A 19,589-nucleotide genomic window follows, 5' to 3' on the forward strand; every position below is an offset into this window, starting at 1 on the left:
TAATATGTTGTTGTGGCTCCTTCAAATGTTAAAGTGGATATGCCACTTTTGAAGGATTCCAGGGTGTCAGACATACCTATTGCTTCAGGTAGTGAGTTCCAGTCCGAAATAGTGCGAGGATAAAAAGAAAATTTATAGAAATCTTTATTTGTTGATATTTGCCTAAATTTATGTTTCCCCCTAGTACGTCTATCAGATATTGTTAAATTGTCCTTAGGAACTTCCACTAACCCCCAATTTATTTTATATAGCATAGTTAATCTAGCTTTTTTCCTTCTTATTTCTAAATTTTCCCATTCCAATGATTTAATTAAATTTGAAACTGCTCCAGGTGATCTGTCTTTATAATCATTGAAGACAAACCTGGCTGCCTTACGCTGTACCTGCTCAACCTGAGTGATGTGTTGCTTTTTGTACGGATCCCATACAGGGGAAGAGTATTCGACGACGGGACGGACAAGTGATGTGTACGTAAGGTTTTTAACCTTACGTGTGCAGTTTTTTAAGTTCCTACGAAGAAAACCTAAGGTTTTATTTGCCTTACAGGTAATATTGTTTATATGTGTTCCCCAATCAAGATCATGGCTTATAGTTACGCCTAAATATTTACTATCTTTTACTGCTTCTAAAACATGATTGTGCAATATATAATCAAAAGTGGAAGGTTTACTTTTTTTAGAAATATGAATAACATAACACTTCTCAGGATTAAAATTCATTTGCCAGTCCTCTTCCCATTGTACTAAACTAGATAAATCTTTTTGAAGTAATTTGGCATCAGAACTATTATTAACATTTCTATACAATAAGCAGTCATCTGCAAAAAGTCTTGCATTGCAAGTTACATGTTCGGGTAGGTCATTAATAAAGAGTAAAAATAATGTTGGGCCTAAAACTGTTCCCTGAGGGACACCAGAATCAGCAGCTAATTTTGAAGATTTAACACCATTTAATAGTACCTGCTGTTGCCTGTCAGCTAAAAAGTCATTTATCCAATTTAAATTTTGATTCCTAATACCATAAAAGTTTAATTTCTGGGCTAATCTTTGATGGGGGACTTTATCGAAAGCTTTGGAAAAATCTAAAAGTATAACATCTATTTGGTTACCATATCCCAATGATTTTGCAAGATCTTGTAAACTGATGATAAGTTGGGTCTCACAAGACCTTTTACTTCTAAACCCATGTTGACTATCATTTAATATGTTATTAATTGTAAGATGTTTCCTTATGTTGCTTGTTATAATGTGTTCTAGAATTTTGCAACATATTGCAGTTAGTGAAACTGGTCTATAATTAATAGCGTTATGCTTGTCACCTTTTTTAAATATTGGTACAACATTAGCCTGCTTCCAATCAGTTGGGATTTTACCAGTATCAATAGATTTTTGGAAAAAGAATGTCAAAAATGGAGACAATTCTTCTGCAAAATTATGTAAAAAATATGCTGGCAGATTATCAGGGCCAGTGGCTTTGTGTGGATTTAAGTTTTTAAGTAACTTTAATAAGCCATTATTACTAATAAATATGTCTGGCATAGTGGGGTGGGGACTTGTACCTTTATTTGGCATAGAGGATGTATCTTCGGTAGTAAAAGCCTTTTTAAATTGTTCATTTAGGATGTTAGCTTGTGTATTCGGCTCACTATATAATAAGCCATCCTTTCCTCTTAATGGTGAAACACCAGATGTTTCTGTTTTTTTACTTTTTATAAATTGCCAGAAAGATTTAGGTTTTTCTTCTAACTGGGGGCTAATTATTTCTTGCATGTACGTGCTCTGGGCTCTTCTTATTTCTCTTTGAGCAGTAGCTTTTAACTTTTTATATTTATCTTTATGTTCTTGTTTACCAGTTTTTTTAGCTTTGTTGTAAGCTTTACGTTGTTTTTTACATAAATGGTCTATATCCCTATTTGCCCAAGGGTTGGTGTACTTAGATTTAGTTATTTTGCTTGGTACATTATCATCTATTATTTTATTACTACCTTCTTTGAATTTATTCCATAATTGGTCAATATTTAAATTTTCATTAGCCTGAGATATAAGTTCAGATATAAAATGAGATGTTATGTCTTTTATCTTTTTAATATCAACCTTTTTCCATAAATAAATTTTATGTTGTGATTGTTTAGATCTTTGGGGCTTGCAGATTGCATCCACTAATACAATATCATGGTCAGATATACCTGGTATGGATTTTATTTTTGTTATCAATGCAGGTTGGTTTGTGCAGAAAAGGTCAAGGATATTATCTTTCCTAGTTGGAAAATCAACCATTTGTTCAATGCCTAAGTTGTTCAGCATATCTATAAATGCTTCATTCAGCTCCTTAGTATACAATGAGCCAGATATATTTTGCTCCGGCCATTTTATGTCTGGAAGGTTAAAGTCACCACCAAGCCAGAAGGTGGAATTTTTAAATTTTAATTTAAGTTCATTAATTTCAATGATCATTTGTTTGAGATAGTCTATATCATTTTTATTTGGTGGTCTATATGCAGAAATAATAACTAAGGATTTAGTATCAGTTATATTAATTTGGGCAGCAATAAGTTCTACATTTTTGCTTTTATATACTTCTTGGCAAATAATACCTTTTTTAATGGCGATTAATACACCTCCACCTTCTATTTTCGGTAACAATTAAATCTGAGTTACTAAATGTGACATGAAGTCTGAAATGTATAAACGAATGACAATCAGAATATAACGGTATAAAGTCAGCAATTTCAAAATAAAAAAATCATAGGGAAGAGCATTGATGAAATAATTAAATAATCAACAACACTTGAATCGTTACATGTTTTCTCTCCGATATCTTTATCTGATCCAACTCTTGAATTAGCAATATATAAATTATTTTTTTCTGCACAACTCTAACAGTCTATGACCATACTTATTAGGTCTATATGTACACTGCGACACTCTTTGCAAGGAGATTTTGTTTTGAGTCAGATTCTCAAAATCATATAAATACTCTAATATATCAGCATCACAATCTAAATCAAACATACTAACAACTGACTCATCAGGTATAATATAATCGGGTAAAGATCCAGTTTTTGAGTTAAAATCGCCAACTAGGGCAACATAACAATTTTCAGTGTTTGTTAGGATATTCAATTCATTTTCCAATTCTTCAAAAGCTTCTATCGTAGAATACTTAGAATTTTCAGGTGGTACATAAACACAGCCCCAAAACTTACATCTGAATTAAGTGACAGAAGTGATTTCGAAATTTGAAACCATAAAACAAATTGACTCTCAGTATCATGAAATTTCAACTTTTTTCTAAACTCTTTCTATAAATAACAACTATTCCACCTGATGCTTTTTTTAATTTTTTTCTATTTTTTGTGACATAAATATAATCGTCTGGTAAGTTTAAATTATCTAAGTCAGTTAACATCGTTTCAACAAAAATACAGATATCATGTTCAAGCAAAATGTCAATGAAATCAGGAGACAATAGTCGTTTCTTAAGTCCACAAACATTTAAGAAACAAATATTTAAACTACCGTTGTTTATTGTATATTTCTTATTCACAGTTTCATTACTGTTCAATTTCTTTTTAGGCTGTCCTCTTGCACCATCCCCCTATCTGCCAGAATTCGGTGGAGCATTTGCGTGCGGTGGACGAGGAGATGGTCCCTGTCGCTGTCTTTTGCTAGGTGGGATATCACTAGAATAAGACCCTTTTGGGCTCGTGTCATGGTTTGTTGACGAAGAGCCGGTATGCTCTGTTCTAGAATTCTCTAATACCATGTCAGGAATGTAGAGCTGATTGTCTATATACAGCCTATCACAGCCTATCACGCACAAGAGAGGCTTGTCTATTTTGCTGTTTGGCCTGTTTTAACACGGGATAAAGGTCCTTCCGCTTTTGTTCAGTTTTATGAGGAAATTTTTCCCGTATTCCATACGGTTTACCTTTAAGCATTTCCTAATACATATTCCAGATCGCGGTGATAAAGTAATCTTGTAACTATTGGTGCTCTTCGGTTGTCCCCCTTTGTTCTGAATCGATGGACATTGCCGAATTCAATCCTGTAGTCGATTCCAAACTCATTGTATAAAAAACAACGCAAAAGCTCTTCCGTATCTTCACCCGGAACTCTATGCAAGCCCGTGAAGATCAGATTGTTTTTCATTGACCTGCATTGCAAGTCAAGAATGACTGCTTTTAGTGACTCAATTTCCTTTGATTCTATGACTGGTGGAACAATCGGTTGAACGATAGTCTTCTCTTCAAGTTTCTTAATTCTCATATCATGATTGTTAATATTACGTCTGTTAGTTTTTACTTGTCCATTTACCTGATCAAAAAGATTACTAACACCTTGGCAGCTAGTCTCGCAGTCTGATAGCTTTTTGGTTTTCTAATGTTCTAACCCTAGCTGAGACCGTTAAGAAATCTTGTTTTAAATCATCAAGCCGCTTCTCCATACTTGTTTCCATTCGTCTCATTGTAGAGTCGATACCCGTAACTATTTCCAAAATCATGTTTAGCAATGCACCCGAGTTCAGATTTACATCATTGGAAGCGTCAACGATTCTTCGGCTTATCGCTCATCGACATTCTTTTGATATGATTGCTTGTTCTTAATATGTGAAAAGGTCAAATTAACTATAAAACAGCTAATTTGACTATAGTCCAAAGTCCACTTTCATTCAATGCCTAATGAACAGTTTTCAATATATACACTGTTTATCCCCCAGGGTATGCAGGACAGGTCTCAGTGAAATTATTAGTTTCTTTGTTATCAAAAAACTTCTAATATGGGTTCTAGATCTCCGAAATTCAGACAACAAGCTTAAAAAGTATAATATTCACAATTGCCGAAATCTTACTCCAAAATCTCCAGTATAACTATCCAAAATCCATATTTTTGTTGAGAGAGTAACAACACTTCATTTTCTTTCTAATCACGTGACAAAAGTTTTTTTTTATAACCGACAAATACATACATGAGGGTATGGATGGATGGTCCCTCATTTCTGTTTTCTTTAATTTTTCGCTCATTATTCTTTTAAAATAATGGCTATTCTGTAATTACTTGATAACTGTGGTCTGGACATTGTTCTTTTCTGTAATCAGTATATTTTTACCAAATTCTTTATTCTTTGCAGTTATTCTTTATATTTTAGCACCAAATTATTCTCTATTCTTAATTTTTTTTGCCCATTTTTATCTATTTCTTATCCCCCCCCCCCCCCCCCATTATTCTCTATTCTGTAAACCCCATTCACACACTCATACATTTACACAATTAACATACAAAATACTGATATTAAAGCATAAAGAACATAAAAGATATAGTTCATGTACAGTTAGGCAAGTTCATGCACAGTTAGGCAAGTTCATGCACAGTTAGGCAAGTTCATGTACAGTTAGGCAAGCACAAGTTGGGAAATGGATGGAGTGGGACAATTTTGCTGTAAGGCAAGCAAATTAATAAAACAAATGTCAGAACTCCTTTCTACTGAGAGATCTTTTCGCATACAGACTAGGGTATAGCAATATCGTCATCATTTGAACACATCCCGTTCCAGCAAAAAAAAACTTTTGCTAAAGTGGGGCGTCATTTATTGCTATGCGGGATTTATCAACACTCGGCCACGTCTGGTCTGAGTGGAGACGTTAAATGTCTCGTGTAGAGAGAGAGAGAGCACCACGCTATCTGCACGTCAAAGAACCCTTACAATTGCTCTGTGACGGTGTCCTTGTGTGGCCTGTTGCAAGGCAAATTTCTGTCCGTTTTCAACATTCCCTCATTTTCCGATGGCAAGTCAAGTTTACCCATTTTTGTGACCTACCAATTGTATTAATTGTTATTCTGTTTTCGTCCTGAAAATGCGTGACTTATTTGCCACTGGACATTAAACAAACTACATTTAATCAATCCATTAATCTTTTGCGATCCAAAAATTCGTTTCGGGTTTAATTATGTCCAGGAAGTGGTACTGGTGCGTCCAAAACATCTGTATGTATAAGGGTCTTGGTGGGTGGGTTTTTTATTAATTTCTGTTTTCCTTAAAATTTAAGGTCATTTTTCTCTATTCTGTAAATTTTTGCCCCATTTTGCTCTAATCTTTATATTCTAGCACCCCATTATTCTCCATTATTTATCTTTTTGCCTATTTTTCTCTAGTCTTTTTTTTTTGGTACATTTTCTGTAGATTTGACCCATTATTCTCTATTCCCCATCCAGAAATTCGTACTTCGAAAATAAACACTTGTATTACATATTTAGGATTATGTTTAATATCTAAACACATTTTGAAGTAAGCACAGGTCTTAAATATAAGCACTTCTAAATTTATTTTATACTTAAAGTATCTAGGTCTAAAACACTAATTTCTGAGCTAACCACGATCCTAAACACAATCCTAAGCACATTGTCAACCTAACAAAATTGAGAATGGAAATGGGGAATGTGTCAAAGAGGCAACAAAAAACATGTTTAGAACTGAGACATGTTTAGACTTAAATGTGTAAACAAGTGCACAACAAATCTGTTTAGAATTGTGTTTCGGATCTTAACACTATTTTTACAGTATGAATTATTTAGAATCTCTATATTCTCGATTTTGGAATTAAGCCTTCGGCCTTAGCCGTTTGGGTGATCCGCTCTGAAGACAGTGCTAGGAAGGAATTTGACTAGGGCGGTACATCTGTCAAAAGGTTTTCGATGTTGCTACTAAGATACGCTTAAGTCATGTATCATAAATTGTTATCTCTTGTGTACTTTCTGTTTTATACAGGTATGGGTTCTGGTGTGTCCAAGAACACTGCTGTGGCTAACGCTTTCCTCCACGACATCTACGTTAAATGTGAGGGAGATCTTAACTTTAATTCTGAGGAATGGACAAAATATTCTCTAGAAGTTAATAATACCTTAGTGGCGTTTACTAAACAAAAGGTAAATGAATCAGACATCGACCTGAAATCCAGTTACATGAAAATTAGTCCCGGAAATATACAGGAATTTTATCCAAATTGTTCAAAACGAGTCTACCTGACGATAATTCACCCGGATGAAGACAATTTTTGGAAGATTCTCTGCTGCATGTATGAGATACCGGAAAACCAAAATGTTGTAGTGGTGCATTCTGGGAGCGTAAAGGTAACGAAAGGACATTCACATTGGGTGGACAAGGAGGGATACAATCATAAAAATGACGTCACTAAACTTTTAAATTATCAAAATGAGGTCAAAGAACTGAAAGAACAGCACAAACGTGAAATATCCGAAATTCGGAAAAAGCATGGAGTCCCGAAATCATCTCCATCTTGAGGGCATGGGACAAATAGCAATTAAGGGTTGTTTGGTAGCAATGTTGATATACATTTATTACCAACAGTGCGTGCGTGCATTTCACTGAGAATATAGTGAAAATATGGAACACAAAAATTGTCTTTTTATGTCCATTTTCATTGTGTGATGTGTCTTTCCATTATATGATGAGATTTTTGAAAAATATATGATGCGTTCTTAATTTTGTATGATATGTGACGTGTGCATGGAATATTGTAATATGCACTTGACAATGTACTGAGAAATTATCTTTTTTCTTTATAATTGCATGAATTAAACTTTAAAGTGTCTGTACGTGGTTAGCCTTCTTAAATCAATGTAAGGACCGTTTCAAAATTTCAAAGTTTACAAAATATAAAAAAAAAGCATTAAAGATCCATACATTTCCAGGCTTAACCCACATATTAACTATTTTCATTTTCATTTGGAAAAATTTGAGATGTGGTCAGAGCTGAAATCCCTCTTCTTTGGTTGCTGTCACATCTGTTTAAAACATAGGAAAGTGTTTGGAGAATAAAACATTTTTATTCAATAGAATTATTTGTTATTTGAATTTTTTGCCTAACATCTAGTGGCCAATATTTCATGTATTTTCAGAATTGGAGCGAATTAAATTATCCATCAAACACGTTGCTACTTCAAAGTGTGCCATACGGGATGACGGGTGAGCAATTAAGGAGGGTCTAGATTGGGGTTAAAGAATTAAGAATAATGGGGGAAAAAACTACAGATTACTATGGGTGTGGGTTAACAATAAAAAACAGAAAAAGATCTAAAAAAATACAGAATTGAGGAATAATGGGGTGCTAAAATATAAAGAATATAGAAAACGGGAAAAAAATAAAGAATCGACAAATGGTTCAACAAGTTAAAGAATACAAAAATGACCCCCTCCCCATCATCCTATACAGACCCTCATTAAGCCTGCCACTGGAAAAGAGGAATTGTTAGATAGGGGCAACACGTATGCCTTGCAACAGACAACTCAAAGCGCCGTCGTACGTACTTTTAATACCAGGGGTCGGGTGTAACATCCCGATTCAAACTAGCCATGGCTTAGCATTTATGCACCACATTCTCTCCTCAGAATGGATTTAACTGCCAGACGGAAGAAAGCTATAATGATAATATCATGACAATTTAAAATCAAAAGCGTGAAGGTCAAGGTATCCATATGTCTTTAATACATTCATCCTTGGATTTACTGCTCCAAGGAATCTTGACAAACTCCGAAATAGTGTTACGTATTCTTTATTACGCAACGTCACCCCTATTTCGGATTTTGGATGGATGGCTGTTTAACGTTCAGCGGCAAATCAATATTCAGAACGAGAACATGTCAATGTAATATGAACATTAACCCTGCTTTGTAGTGGACCGACACGCTGAGCTGGTTTTTTAACATACTAGTTCACAAGGTAGCAGGAAGACATGTCACCCTACCCGGACACACTATTCCGATTCCGAACCGACCAGTATTTGCTCTTACTCATAAATGCTACGTGCTTAGCGGAGAAGTAGCAAATACAAATTTTAAAGTCCTTGGTTGCACCCGGCCGGGGTTCGAACCCAGGACCTCCCACACTCGAAGCGAGCACGATACCACGAGACTGTTTAATTTACAATAGAAAGGATATTGTAGTGTTGTAAGCATTCGCACATGATTTCATGAGCTCAACATGTCAAAGGTTGGGCAAACTATAATTATCTGGAGTTTGTTTATGTGGGGAAAAAAGGGGGGTGGGGGTAAATCAGGTATTCGATTACACAAAACGACAGAAATATATACCGGTAGATTTACATCAATTCAATTCGTTAAATTTCGACTACTAGTATATTCAATTTAAACCAATAAAAAGCTAGAGCTAAATTATGATCAGGGAAACTATCTGTACGACTAACTCTATCCATTTTCAGATTCTTAGCTGAAATTAAAAACTAATGATATTCTTTTTAGCCAGGAAATGTTTATGAAAATATCCCATCGAATATTAAATTATCGTTCACAGCTTTATTTCATTTATATAATCTAGACTTTTGATCTCCTGTTTTTATGTTCCAGTTTTAGGTAAAAGAGATTAGTGATAAGATATAACAAGTTATAATATATTTTAATATTTGAATTTAGTCAATCAATTCATTGTGAGCAAGTCTTATCATTTAAAAGCATTTATAAATCAATACTAGGTAACGGTTTTAAAAGTGAGTTCTTTTTTCAAACGAATGTTTTTATATGTTTTCGATGACCATCTATTAATCACTTCCACTCTGTAAATAAAATTGTAGAAAAAAACAAGATCTTGATGTTCCAATTATCTTTCTTTTCAAACATGATAACAAAAACCATCCAACAACCAAAGTTTAAATAATAAAAAAAATACCTGTTACGGTCCTTAAATCACAATACTGTTAATTCAGAAATGTTTGCAATTCTTGAACAATGCACAAAATGTGAGATTAATCATTTCGATTTCAGGAAAAAGTAGCTTGCTATGCGGTACTGGTTTTTCTCATTGTCGAAGGCCATACGGTTGCTTATAGATTCTAACTTCTATATCATTTGCAATTGGTCTCTGGTGTAGAGTTAAATCATTGAAAAACAAACATCTTATGTTTATACTGTATACAATATTACAAATAAGATTTTGAAATTTAAAGTATGAATTCTTGTCCCCCGTCGCAAATTTTGTAATAACTTAAACATAGCAAAATTATGAATTTACAGTATGTTATCAGTCAACGTCAATTTCTTCTTCTTCCTCAATTTCGTCACAAAAATCATCGGTCGTTGCATCTTGATACTGTTGGTATTCGGAAATTAAATCATTCATATTCGACTCCGCCTCGGTAAATTCCATTTCGTCCATTCCTTCCCCTGTATACCAATGCAGAAAAGCTTTCCTTCGGAACATTGCGGTAAATTGTTCGGAAATCCTCTTGAAAAGTTCCTGAATAGCAGTGCTGTTCCCAATAAATGTACCAGACATTTTTGTTCCCTTCGGAGGAATGTCGCAGACAGCAGTTTTCACGTTGTGTGGAATCCATTCAACAAAATACGAACTGTTCTTGTTTTGAACATTTAACATTTGTTCATCAACTTCTTTCATTGAAATATGTCCGCGGAAAATAGTAGCAACAGTTAAATATCGTCCGTGTCTCGGATCACAAGCAGCCATCATATTTTTGGCATCGAACATTTGTTGTGTTAGTTCCTGAACGGACACTGCTCTGTAGTCTTGGCATGCACGTGACGTCAGTGGTGCAAAGCCGGGCATAAAGAAATGTAGACGCGGAAACGGTACCATGTTTACGGCCAGTTTTCTTAAATCAGCGTTTAGTTGTCCAGGAAACCGTAAACATGTTGTAACGCCAGACATCGTTAAACTAACCAAATGGTTTAAGTCACCGTATGTTGGAGTTTTTAATTTAAGCGTGTTGAAACATATATCATAAAGAGCCTCGTTGTCGATGCAGTATGTCTCATCTGTGTTTTCAACTAACTGATGAACAGACAATGTAGAGTTGTACGGCTCTACAACTGTATCAGATACCTGAAAGTAACAACATAAATAAAAATATTATGAGTGTTCGTTATCAACTCGTCTGCTTAAATTTAATTCAGTCTTAAAAGATGTATAAGTATACCACTGGAATATAATTATCCGATTTAAGATTGTTATCCGCTATAATAGTCACTCGTCCTAACAGTAAGATGCAGGAAGTACTTTGGCACCGACCATTCTTATTTTGTGTGTGTGGTAGTTGGGTGGATCTAAGAACACACATTTGTTTTAAACTATAATAAAAAAAAACCAAAACAATAACGCACAGGAACAAGAAACATTTTTGAAACTCAATGCCCCCTTAAAAATCTCATTGGAAACACACAATTTTTTTATTTAAAAAAATTCGAATCAAACAATTTATTTAAATAAAAACTTGTCCTTCCGAAAAAAAAAAGTGAATGGTCGTTGCCCTGTCGTCTGTAATTGTTCAAAAGCCTTATACAATACGAAAGAACATTTAGAATGAATTGCGAAACATTGCGCTACACGTGACGTGTTGATATGTATTTCAAGAATTAACTGTTAATGATATTTGTTAAAGAGGTGTATCCGTTTGTATTAATGTTATAATGTCACGGTGGCAAAAGTCCATTAATTTCAATTGCGTTAACGGATCCAACATGTTTTTTTTTTTAGTTTTCTAGCCGATTTAGGAAACTGTAACGGGACAGGTCAGTTCAACGTACATCGGTACATCCTATGTCCACAGGTCCGTAACCAAAATTGAAAACACAGACTTGAAATAAACTATACACAATCCAGAGTATGAACGTATCCGCCCCGTAACTAACTTAAATTATTCACTTTTGTGGCAGAGCAAACGGTGATCGGCGAAATATAACGACCGACATTGGCAATCCCTTTACCATTTCAAAAATGCGCATGAAAAAGCATACATTTACTAGCTCGTGACAAAAATATTACTTTCAAGTACTATGTGTCATACTCAACTCTGTAATGATAATCTTTCAACGGTATATTTTTTTACTTATAAAACAAAGAAATAGTGTGCTTATGAATGTGTTTGTCGTTCAGTTTTTTTTCAAGATTCAAACGAACAAATTTGCCATTTATATCTTAAAGTGTAACATGATTGTCATGAATACACATCTTTGTCACAAACTACAGCTATTAATTTAAGTTGTTTGTTGTGACAACATCTGTTTAGTCTCGTTTGTCATAATGTTTTAGATAAATGTACCTTCATGTAAGAAATAAATTAACGCGGACATACACTGCGTTAAAAATACAATTTGAAATGTGTGTATATAAGAGGCAGAGAAAATTACCCCTAAGTTTATTACACACTAGGGTCATTTTCAAAAGGTCTTCCACTCTTTACTTGAATTCATACTTTCACAGCTTTAAGATTCTACCAATACTTTGGCTTATTTCTGCACACTGTATAATTATATAGTAAGTCTGAGGATAGCCCCAATCACAATTTGACAGATTTTGAGAAAATGTTTCATATTGTCTCAAATATTCAAAAAAGGACATCATTCATAACAAAAAATATGTTTGCAGTAACAAAGCTATATATTGTCCTCAGGAAGCAAATTAATTCCCTTTGGTCAGATACGTTCTCCGAGGCAAAATTTAAAAAAAAACTTGACGTGTAAAATTTACAATTTTGTATCACAACGAATTCAGCAGCAGCTTGTAAGACAAATCAAAGTTTTGATGAAAAATTGCTGAAAGATGTGTTTAACTACATGACTCATTTAGCATATTATATATCAAATTATATTATATTAAAATTCCAGTAGGATTTTAAAACTTTTAGATATTGACACTGTGAGTAAAAACAAATACTGGGGAAATTGTTCCTGCCTCTTTAAGATATTGTCACTGTGAGTAAAAACAAATACTGGGGAAATTGGTCCTGCCTCTTTAAGATATTGTCACTGTGAGTAAAAACAAATACTGGGGAGATTGGTCCTGCCTCTTTAAGATATTGTCACTGTGAGTAAAAAAAAATACTGGGGAAATTGGTCCTGCCTCTTTAAGATATTGTCACTGTGAGTAAAAACAAATACTGGGGAAATTGTTCCTGCCTCTTTAAGATATTGTCACTGTGAGTAAAAACAAATACTGGGGAAATTGTTCCTGCCTCTTTAAGATATTGACACTGTGAGTAAAAACAAATACTGGGGAAATTGTTCCTGCCTCTTTAAGATATTGACACTGTGAGTAAAAACAAATACTGGGGAAATTGTTCCTGCCTCTTTAAGATATTGACACTGTGAGTAAAAACAAATACTGGGGAAATTGTTCCTGCCTCTTTAAGATATTGTCACTGTGAGTAAAAACAAATACTGGGGAAATTGTTCCTGCCTCTTTAAGATATTGACACTGTGAGTAAAAACAAATACTGGGGAAATTGGTCCTGCCTCTTTAAGATATTGACACTGTGAGTAAAAACAAATACTGGGGAAATTGGTCCTGCCTCTTTAAGAAATTGTCACTGTGAGTAAAAACAAATACTGGGGAAATTGGTCCTGCCTCTTTAAGATATTGTCACTGTGAGTAAAAACAAATACTGGGGAAATTGTTCCTGCCTCTTTAAGATATTGTCACTGTGAGTAAAAACAAATACTGGGGAAATTGTTCCTGCCTCTTTAAGATATTGTCACTGTGAGTAAAAACAAATACTGGGGAAATTGTTCCTGCCTCTTTAAGATATTGTCACTGTGAGTAAAAACAAATACTGGGGGAATTGGTCCTGCCTCTTTAAGATATTGTCACTGTAAGTAAAAACAAATACTGGGGGAATTGTTCCTGCCTCTTTAAGATATTGTCACTGTGAGTAAAAACAAATACTGGGGAAATTGGTCCTGCCTCTTTAAGATATTGTCACTGTGAGTAAAAACAAATACTGGGGAAATTGGTCTTGCCTCTTTAAGATATTGTCACTGTGAGTAAAAACAAATACTGGGGAAATTGGTCCTGCCTCTTTAAGATATTGTCACTGTGAGTAAAAACAAATACTGGGGAAATTGGTCCTGCCTCTTTAAGATATTGACACTGTGAGTAAAAACAAATACTGGGGAAATTGTTCCTGCCTCTTTAAGATATTGTCACTGTGAGTAAAAACAAATACTGGGGAAATTGTTCCTGCCTCTTTAAGATAAATACTACTTGATATTCTCTTCAACACTTTATGTTAAGATAAGTTTCTTTTTTTTCTGAAATTACTTGAAATATTAGAAATCGGGCGTTTGAAGAACTGTCAATCAATTAAGTTTCAAAATAAACTTGAAACTCTCAGATCAATGAACCTTCGATTGATAGTTACATCATCTAAAAGATGCTACTCTAATAATTAATTTTTTAAATGTTAAATTATGATTTCGTATACCTGGTATATCTTTTAACAGTTTGAAACTGCTTGTTATAGTACTTTCTCATCCTTTCACCGAATAACATAAATGTATAATGTGTAACAATTAAGCGTACAGCAAAAACAGGAAAAAATCGCACAAAAGCAATCATTTCTGATTTTTTTCTCATGCGTATTAACTGTATAACTGTTCTAATTTCATTCTAATGCGGAAATTGCAAAATCAAATTTAAAAAAAAAAAGAAAAAGAAAAAGCAAACAAAAGCCATTATTTTGTATTACACTAAGCTTGCCTTCGGTGACGGAACAACAGAAAATGTATTCATTATTCTATCCGGGTATTCTTCTCTAATTTTGGAAATGATCAGAGTTCCCATACCGGATCCGGTTCCTCCTCCCAAGGAATGGCAGAGCTGGAAACCTTGGAGACATTCACAGGATTCCGACTCCTTTCGGATCACATCCATTACGTTATCTACCAATTCCGCTCCTTCTGTATAATGGCCTTTTGCCCAATTATTTCCGGCTCCAGCATAACCAGCGACAAAATTATCCGGTCGGAACAACTTTCCATAGGCACTTGATCTGGCATAATCGAGTGTTCCTGGTTCTAAATCAACAAGAATCGATCTCGGAACATAATTCCGGTTTGATCCTTCCTTATAATAAACATCAATTCTTTCTAATTGTAAAGCTGAGTCACCAACATACTGTCCGAACTCATCAATTCCATGTTCACCAGAAATCATTTCCCAGAAAATTGAACCTATTTGATTCCCACACTGTCCGACTTGTAAATGCAGAATTTCCCTCATTTTGAAAAAAGTTAAAAAGTTTACGTTTCAATCTCTGGAGGATAATTTGAAAATGAATACGTTTTCTTACCAGTATGTTGCAAAGAGAGTTTATTACATCATACAAAAAGTCTACATTTTGGCACGTGCAGAAATCACAATCTGCAAATATCTGTCATTTTTTCTTGAATTACATTCCAATATTACAAGCTATAGCTTTCAATCGTCTGCTGCATGTGAGAATTATGTCTCGCGCCAGATGTGATACGTACATCGTCTGCCCCGATTATTCATTACCGGTAAATGAAGAATTTGTACAAAAATGACAAAGATGAATCAGGAAATTTATGCGATGTTAGGTACAAATGAAAAAAATGCGACCTAAAGCAACAACCCTCTGTAGGGTGCACCCAAAGCTGCAGTTAATACGAATTGTCTAGGAAGCATTTTACCCTTTATTTTTATTGGACTTTAAAAGAAAATGAATTAGGAATAATTGCATTCGAATGTTCACATCTCCGCGACGCACAGTGAGGGACATACATGACAGCCGCGCGTTCGTCCGTCCGTCTGTTGTATGTTGTTAAATGCGATAAGCAATCTCATTCAGAACTAAAATTCGTAATGATTTTTGTAATAAAATTTATATGAAAGGTTTTTATCAACATCAACTTATATAAATATGATGGTATTTTTACAATGAAAAGTCAATACTTCGTGATTCGAGCAGATTTACTCCCGAGATAACTGAATGGAAATGTTCTGAGTATTGGCTGGAGTTATTCCCCATGATTGCATGTGGCTAAATTCAAAGAAACCACTCAGCATTAATCAAGTGACATTTAACACATAATTATGTTGTGTCCACAAAGCATGTGCCATACGAAAGGGGACATTGTAACGATGTACTTATTCTAATTTTAAAGCGTATTTAAAAGAGGATGTGGATGGGGTTTACAGAAATGAAAATGATGGGCAAAATGTGCAGAATAAAGGTAAAAAATATAAAGAATAGAGAAAAATGGTCTAAAAGATTAAAGAATACAGAAATTAAGGACCCCATCCTGACCCTCTTAAAACGGTTACTATGTACCCTATTTGAAGTATGCATATTATTATGACCGTATGATGGATTTTAAATGTGATTGTTTTACCTCGAGTTGTTGCTTGTTGTGTACAAATTTAAACATCTCATATTTTATTCTTTATACATTTTTGTGTACTTTTGTTTTTTATCAACTATACTGATTTTCTACTCTTTTTAAAAAAAAATTCTATGATAAATAAAGTACTATATTATACAATTATCACTGTTTAAATTTTACTGGTTATATTTCGTGAGAAAAAAATCGCGGCCTCTTTCATTACGCAAGCTCACTGTTAACATGGCCTTCCTTTCATTATAATTTCCAATTATAACTGTTTCATCGTGTCTACCACTACAAAGGTTTACATTTTACAATGTGACACTCTACCCTCTGGCCAGATGTTAAGAAAGCTGTATCTCTATTGTATACAGCGCGTTCGCATTGAGTTTTCAAAAATAATTATTGTATATTACTCTTGCCTGGTAGGGTTGTATGATTTAAATTCGAACACGAAGGGACCAAACCGGTTTTAAGTGGTAGATTGGATGTAAATGATAATCAATACAGTTACTAGTAATACACGAAGAGACCAAAACCGGTTTTAAGTATATGTAAGAGAATGATAATCCCTTTCTTCATGATTACGTACGAGCGTTAGCGTAAGTGGTAGATTGGATGTCGATGATAATCAATACGGATACCAGTTACAGTAGTACACGAAGGGACCAACACCATAGTTGTTCTTTACGTGATAGATTGGATGTCGATAATAATAACTACGGATAGTATTTGTTTTTAAAAAGGTGTGACTGAGCTGTTTTAAGGTTCATGTGGACCCTTTGGCTAAAATGGCTGCGTTTTCACCTCAAAATTTACTCCGAGTGCAGACAAACCTGTGCATCTGGAAAAGTTTTAAGGCATAGCTTGCATAGAATACCAACAGTTGTTGTGTCAGCGGCTACTGCCGTGGACAGGCAGTTATTGAACATCCAGTAATCCGATGTGCTTCCAATTTTACGTTTAAGGACCTGTTCTAAGAGATTAAAAATAAAATGTTTCGTTCGATGTTCACTGACACAGTAATATTTTGCCAAATCCTCGGCATCATCCAAAAGTTGATGAAAACAAATAGAATTTTGAAATAAATAGAAGAATGTAAATGCTGTATTAAAAAAAGTTTCCAACATTCACATATACCAATGAAATAAAAATGTTATTCAGCGCACTAAACGCTGCCATTTTGTTGGAGAGTTCAATGTACTTGTTATATTTTGCATCCAAAATCCGCGGAGGTATCCGAATCCTGAGGTGCTATTACACATTGTTTAGTCCAATTTGTAAGTACAATCTGGATATGATTCCCACGGAGCATAATCATCGGGATTTTGATCCCTATACCCGGTTGGCTTAAGGCAATACCAATTTTATATCTGGCTCATTGGATTTTCAAGCTCCTGTTTTGGAGGAATTCACTTTTAGAAATTCAAAAAAATACCGCTTCCGTAATTTCATGGTCCGCATGCCGCTCCGAATTTAATTTTGCTTTAAAATATTTTTTTTTATTGCACAAAGGGAAACAAGTAGAAGTCATTTCCGGGCATTAGGTTGGCCTTTTGTGAACCCTATACTCGGGCGAGAGGCGTTGACCTTTGGTGGCTGTGATTGAATGTATGGATATAATCTAATTATATATGAAATTTATTGATGAATTACTGCAGTGTGTATGTTTACAATAAAGCACCCAAACACATGAAAATATTTTCTTGAGAATTATTCGAAAAGGCTTCGAATTTTTATAAATTTGTTGTAAAATGCCTGTTGCTATGGATACTATAAACAAGCTCACTTAGCAGATTGTCATGCCACCATTTGACGTCAACAGAATAATAAAGAACTAGCATCACACATTACTGTCTTGTCCTTGTTTTTATTATAAAAAGTGGCAAATTGGAAAATGTTAGTATGTGGGAAAAGTACTGCCGTTTTTCCTAAAATGTTCCGATCGTTTCAAACGCACATGTGATACTTCGATATGTAAACGAAAAGTCAAAACCGGGAATACCAACAGTTGTTGTGTTAGCGGCTACTGCCGTGGACAGGCATTTATTGAACATACACAGTGGCGGATCCAGAACTTTTTATAAGGGGGGCCCTCTAACTGACCTAAAAGGGGGGGGGGGCTCCAGTCATGCTTCAGTGATTCCCTATACAATCAACCAAATTTTTCCCACAAAAGGGGGGCGGACCCCCCACCCAGGGCCCACCTAGATCCGCCTATGATAAAGTAATCCGATGTGCTTCCAATTTTAAGTTTTGTTTTAAATATCCGTCTTTTTCATTTTATTGTATTGAACCTCATAATTTGCAAAAATCTTTTAAAAGTGCAGTTTTGCGCCATCTGAAAACATTTGTAAAGATAGTAAATAAGATATACGTTTAGAAATAGGACATTATATTTGTATAACCTGATAGTACAGATATGGACTGAAAGGTTTTTTTATAATGGCCTTAGTGTGAAACAAACTCAGACGTTGTTTGTCCCTTTAAAATTCCTATGATAGATTATTAGCCGAGTCCATATTATTGTGTTAACTGCAGAAGTTAAATGGACGAACAGTGTAAATTTGCAAGCTCAGTGCGGACGGGTACTATTAAAAACAATAGTTTTATCTTTATCTGATCTTCAGTTCATTGTTTACAAAATTCTTACGCTGCGGAAGTTTTTGCTAAAAAGGCTGTTGAGGAAATATTTACAGAATACGACAGGATTTTGGGTGAAAGACAATGTCATAGAATCCCTAACAACACAAAAGAAAGAAATTTAAGAGCATTGATGAGGGTCTGGGTGGTGTTTACAGATTAGAGAATAATTGGCAAAACGTGCAGATTAATGGGCAAAAGTATAAAAAATAGGAAAAAATACAAAATACAAATACAAATATTTTATTGGCACAAACACAATTACAATAATTGGCAAAGGCCCATATTTCAGTACATTATAACAATGAATACAGCATAATGAAATAATATGTTATAATTAAGAAGCTAAAATCTCATTTCTATATACCAGACATTTATGTATATAAGAACTTGTCACTTTCAGGACTTGTCACTTTCAGGACTTTTAAAGAGTTGCTATTAATGCAACGTTTCATATTTAGCTGACTCTCACTACAACTTGTAGGAAGTATATTTAATATAATAGTTTTAAAGTTTATTCTGTATTTAGAAAATTTTTCACAATCCAGTAAAAAGTGATTTTCATCTTCTACCTCACTCGATTTACATACATTACAAACTCGTTCATTGGTGGGTAAACCTAAATGTCGCCCTTTTTCTATAGCAAGATTGTGTGCACTCAATCTTATTTTACACAGAGATGACCTTTCTAATTTATTACTTAGAACATCAACATAAGAACTATGCTGATTTGAATTATGAAATTGTTGATAAAATTTTAGTTTGGATGAATTGTAAAT

At 34.4% G+C, this 19,589-nt stretch overlaps 1 protein-coding gene across 1 annotated transcript; it reads right to left on the reverse strand.

Annotated features, from left to right (window-relative positions):
• Positions 1 to 9,414: 9,414 nt before the first annotated feature.
• Positions 9,415 to 15,350, reverse strand: LOC127721289 (tubulin beta chain-like). The gene is made up of 2 exons (XM_052228023.1): positions 14,522 to 15,350; positions 9,415 to 10,870 (listed from the first exon to the last, which is right to left on the reverse strand). The coding sequence occupies exons 1-2, from the start codon at positions 15,041 to 15,043 to the stop codon at positions 10,052 to 10,054; spliced, it is 1,341 nt and encodes a 446-aa protein (XP_052083983.1). The 5' UTR covers positions 15,044 to 15,350; the 3' UTR covers positions 9,415 to 10,051.
• Positions 15,351 to 19,589: the final 4,239 nt, after the last annotated feature.

The sequence above is a fragment of the Mytilus californianus genome, unplaced genomic scaffold, assembly GCF_021869535.1.
Source record: "Mytilus californianus isolate M0D057914Y unplaced genomic scaffold, xbMytCali1.0.p SCAF_12, whole genome shotgun sequence".
In the NCBI taxonomy this organism is placed as follows: domain Eukaryota; kingdom Metazoa; phylum Mollusca; class Bivalvia; order Mytilida; family Mytilidae; genus Mytilus; species Mytilus californianus.

Excerpts from the sequence above, each read along its gene's own strand:
- LOC127721289 (XM_052228023.1), bottom strand. The coding sequence starts at position 15,043 with ATGAGGGAAATTCTGCATTTACAAGTCGGACAGTGTGGGAATCAAATA. Across the intron at positions 10,871-14,521 it reads CTGTTGTTCCGTCACCGAAG|GTATCTGATACAGTTGTAGA; the intron begins GCAAGCTTAGTG and ends TGTTACTTTCAG.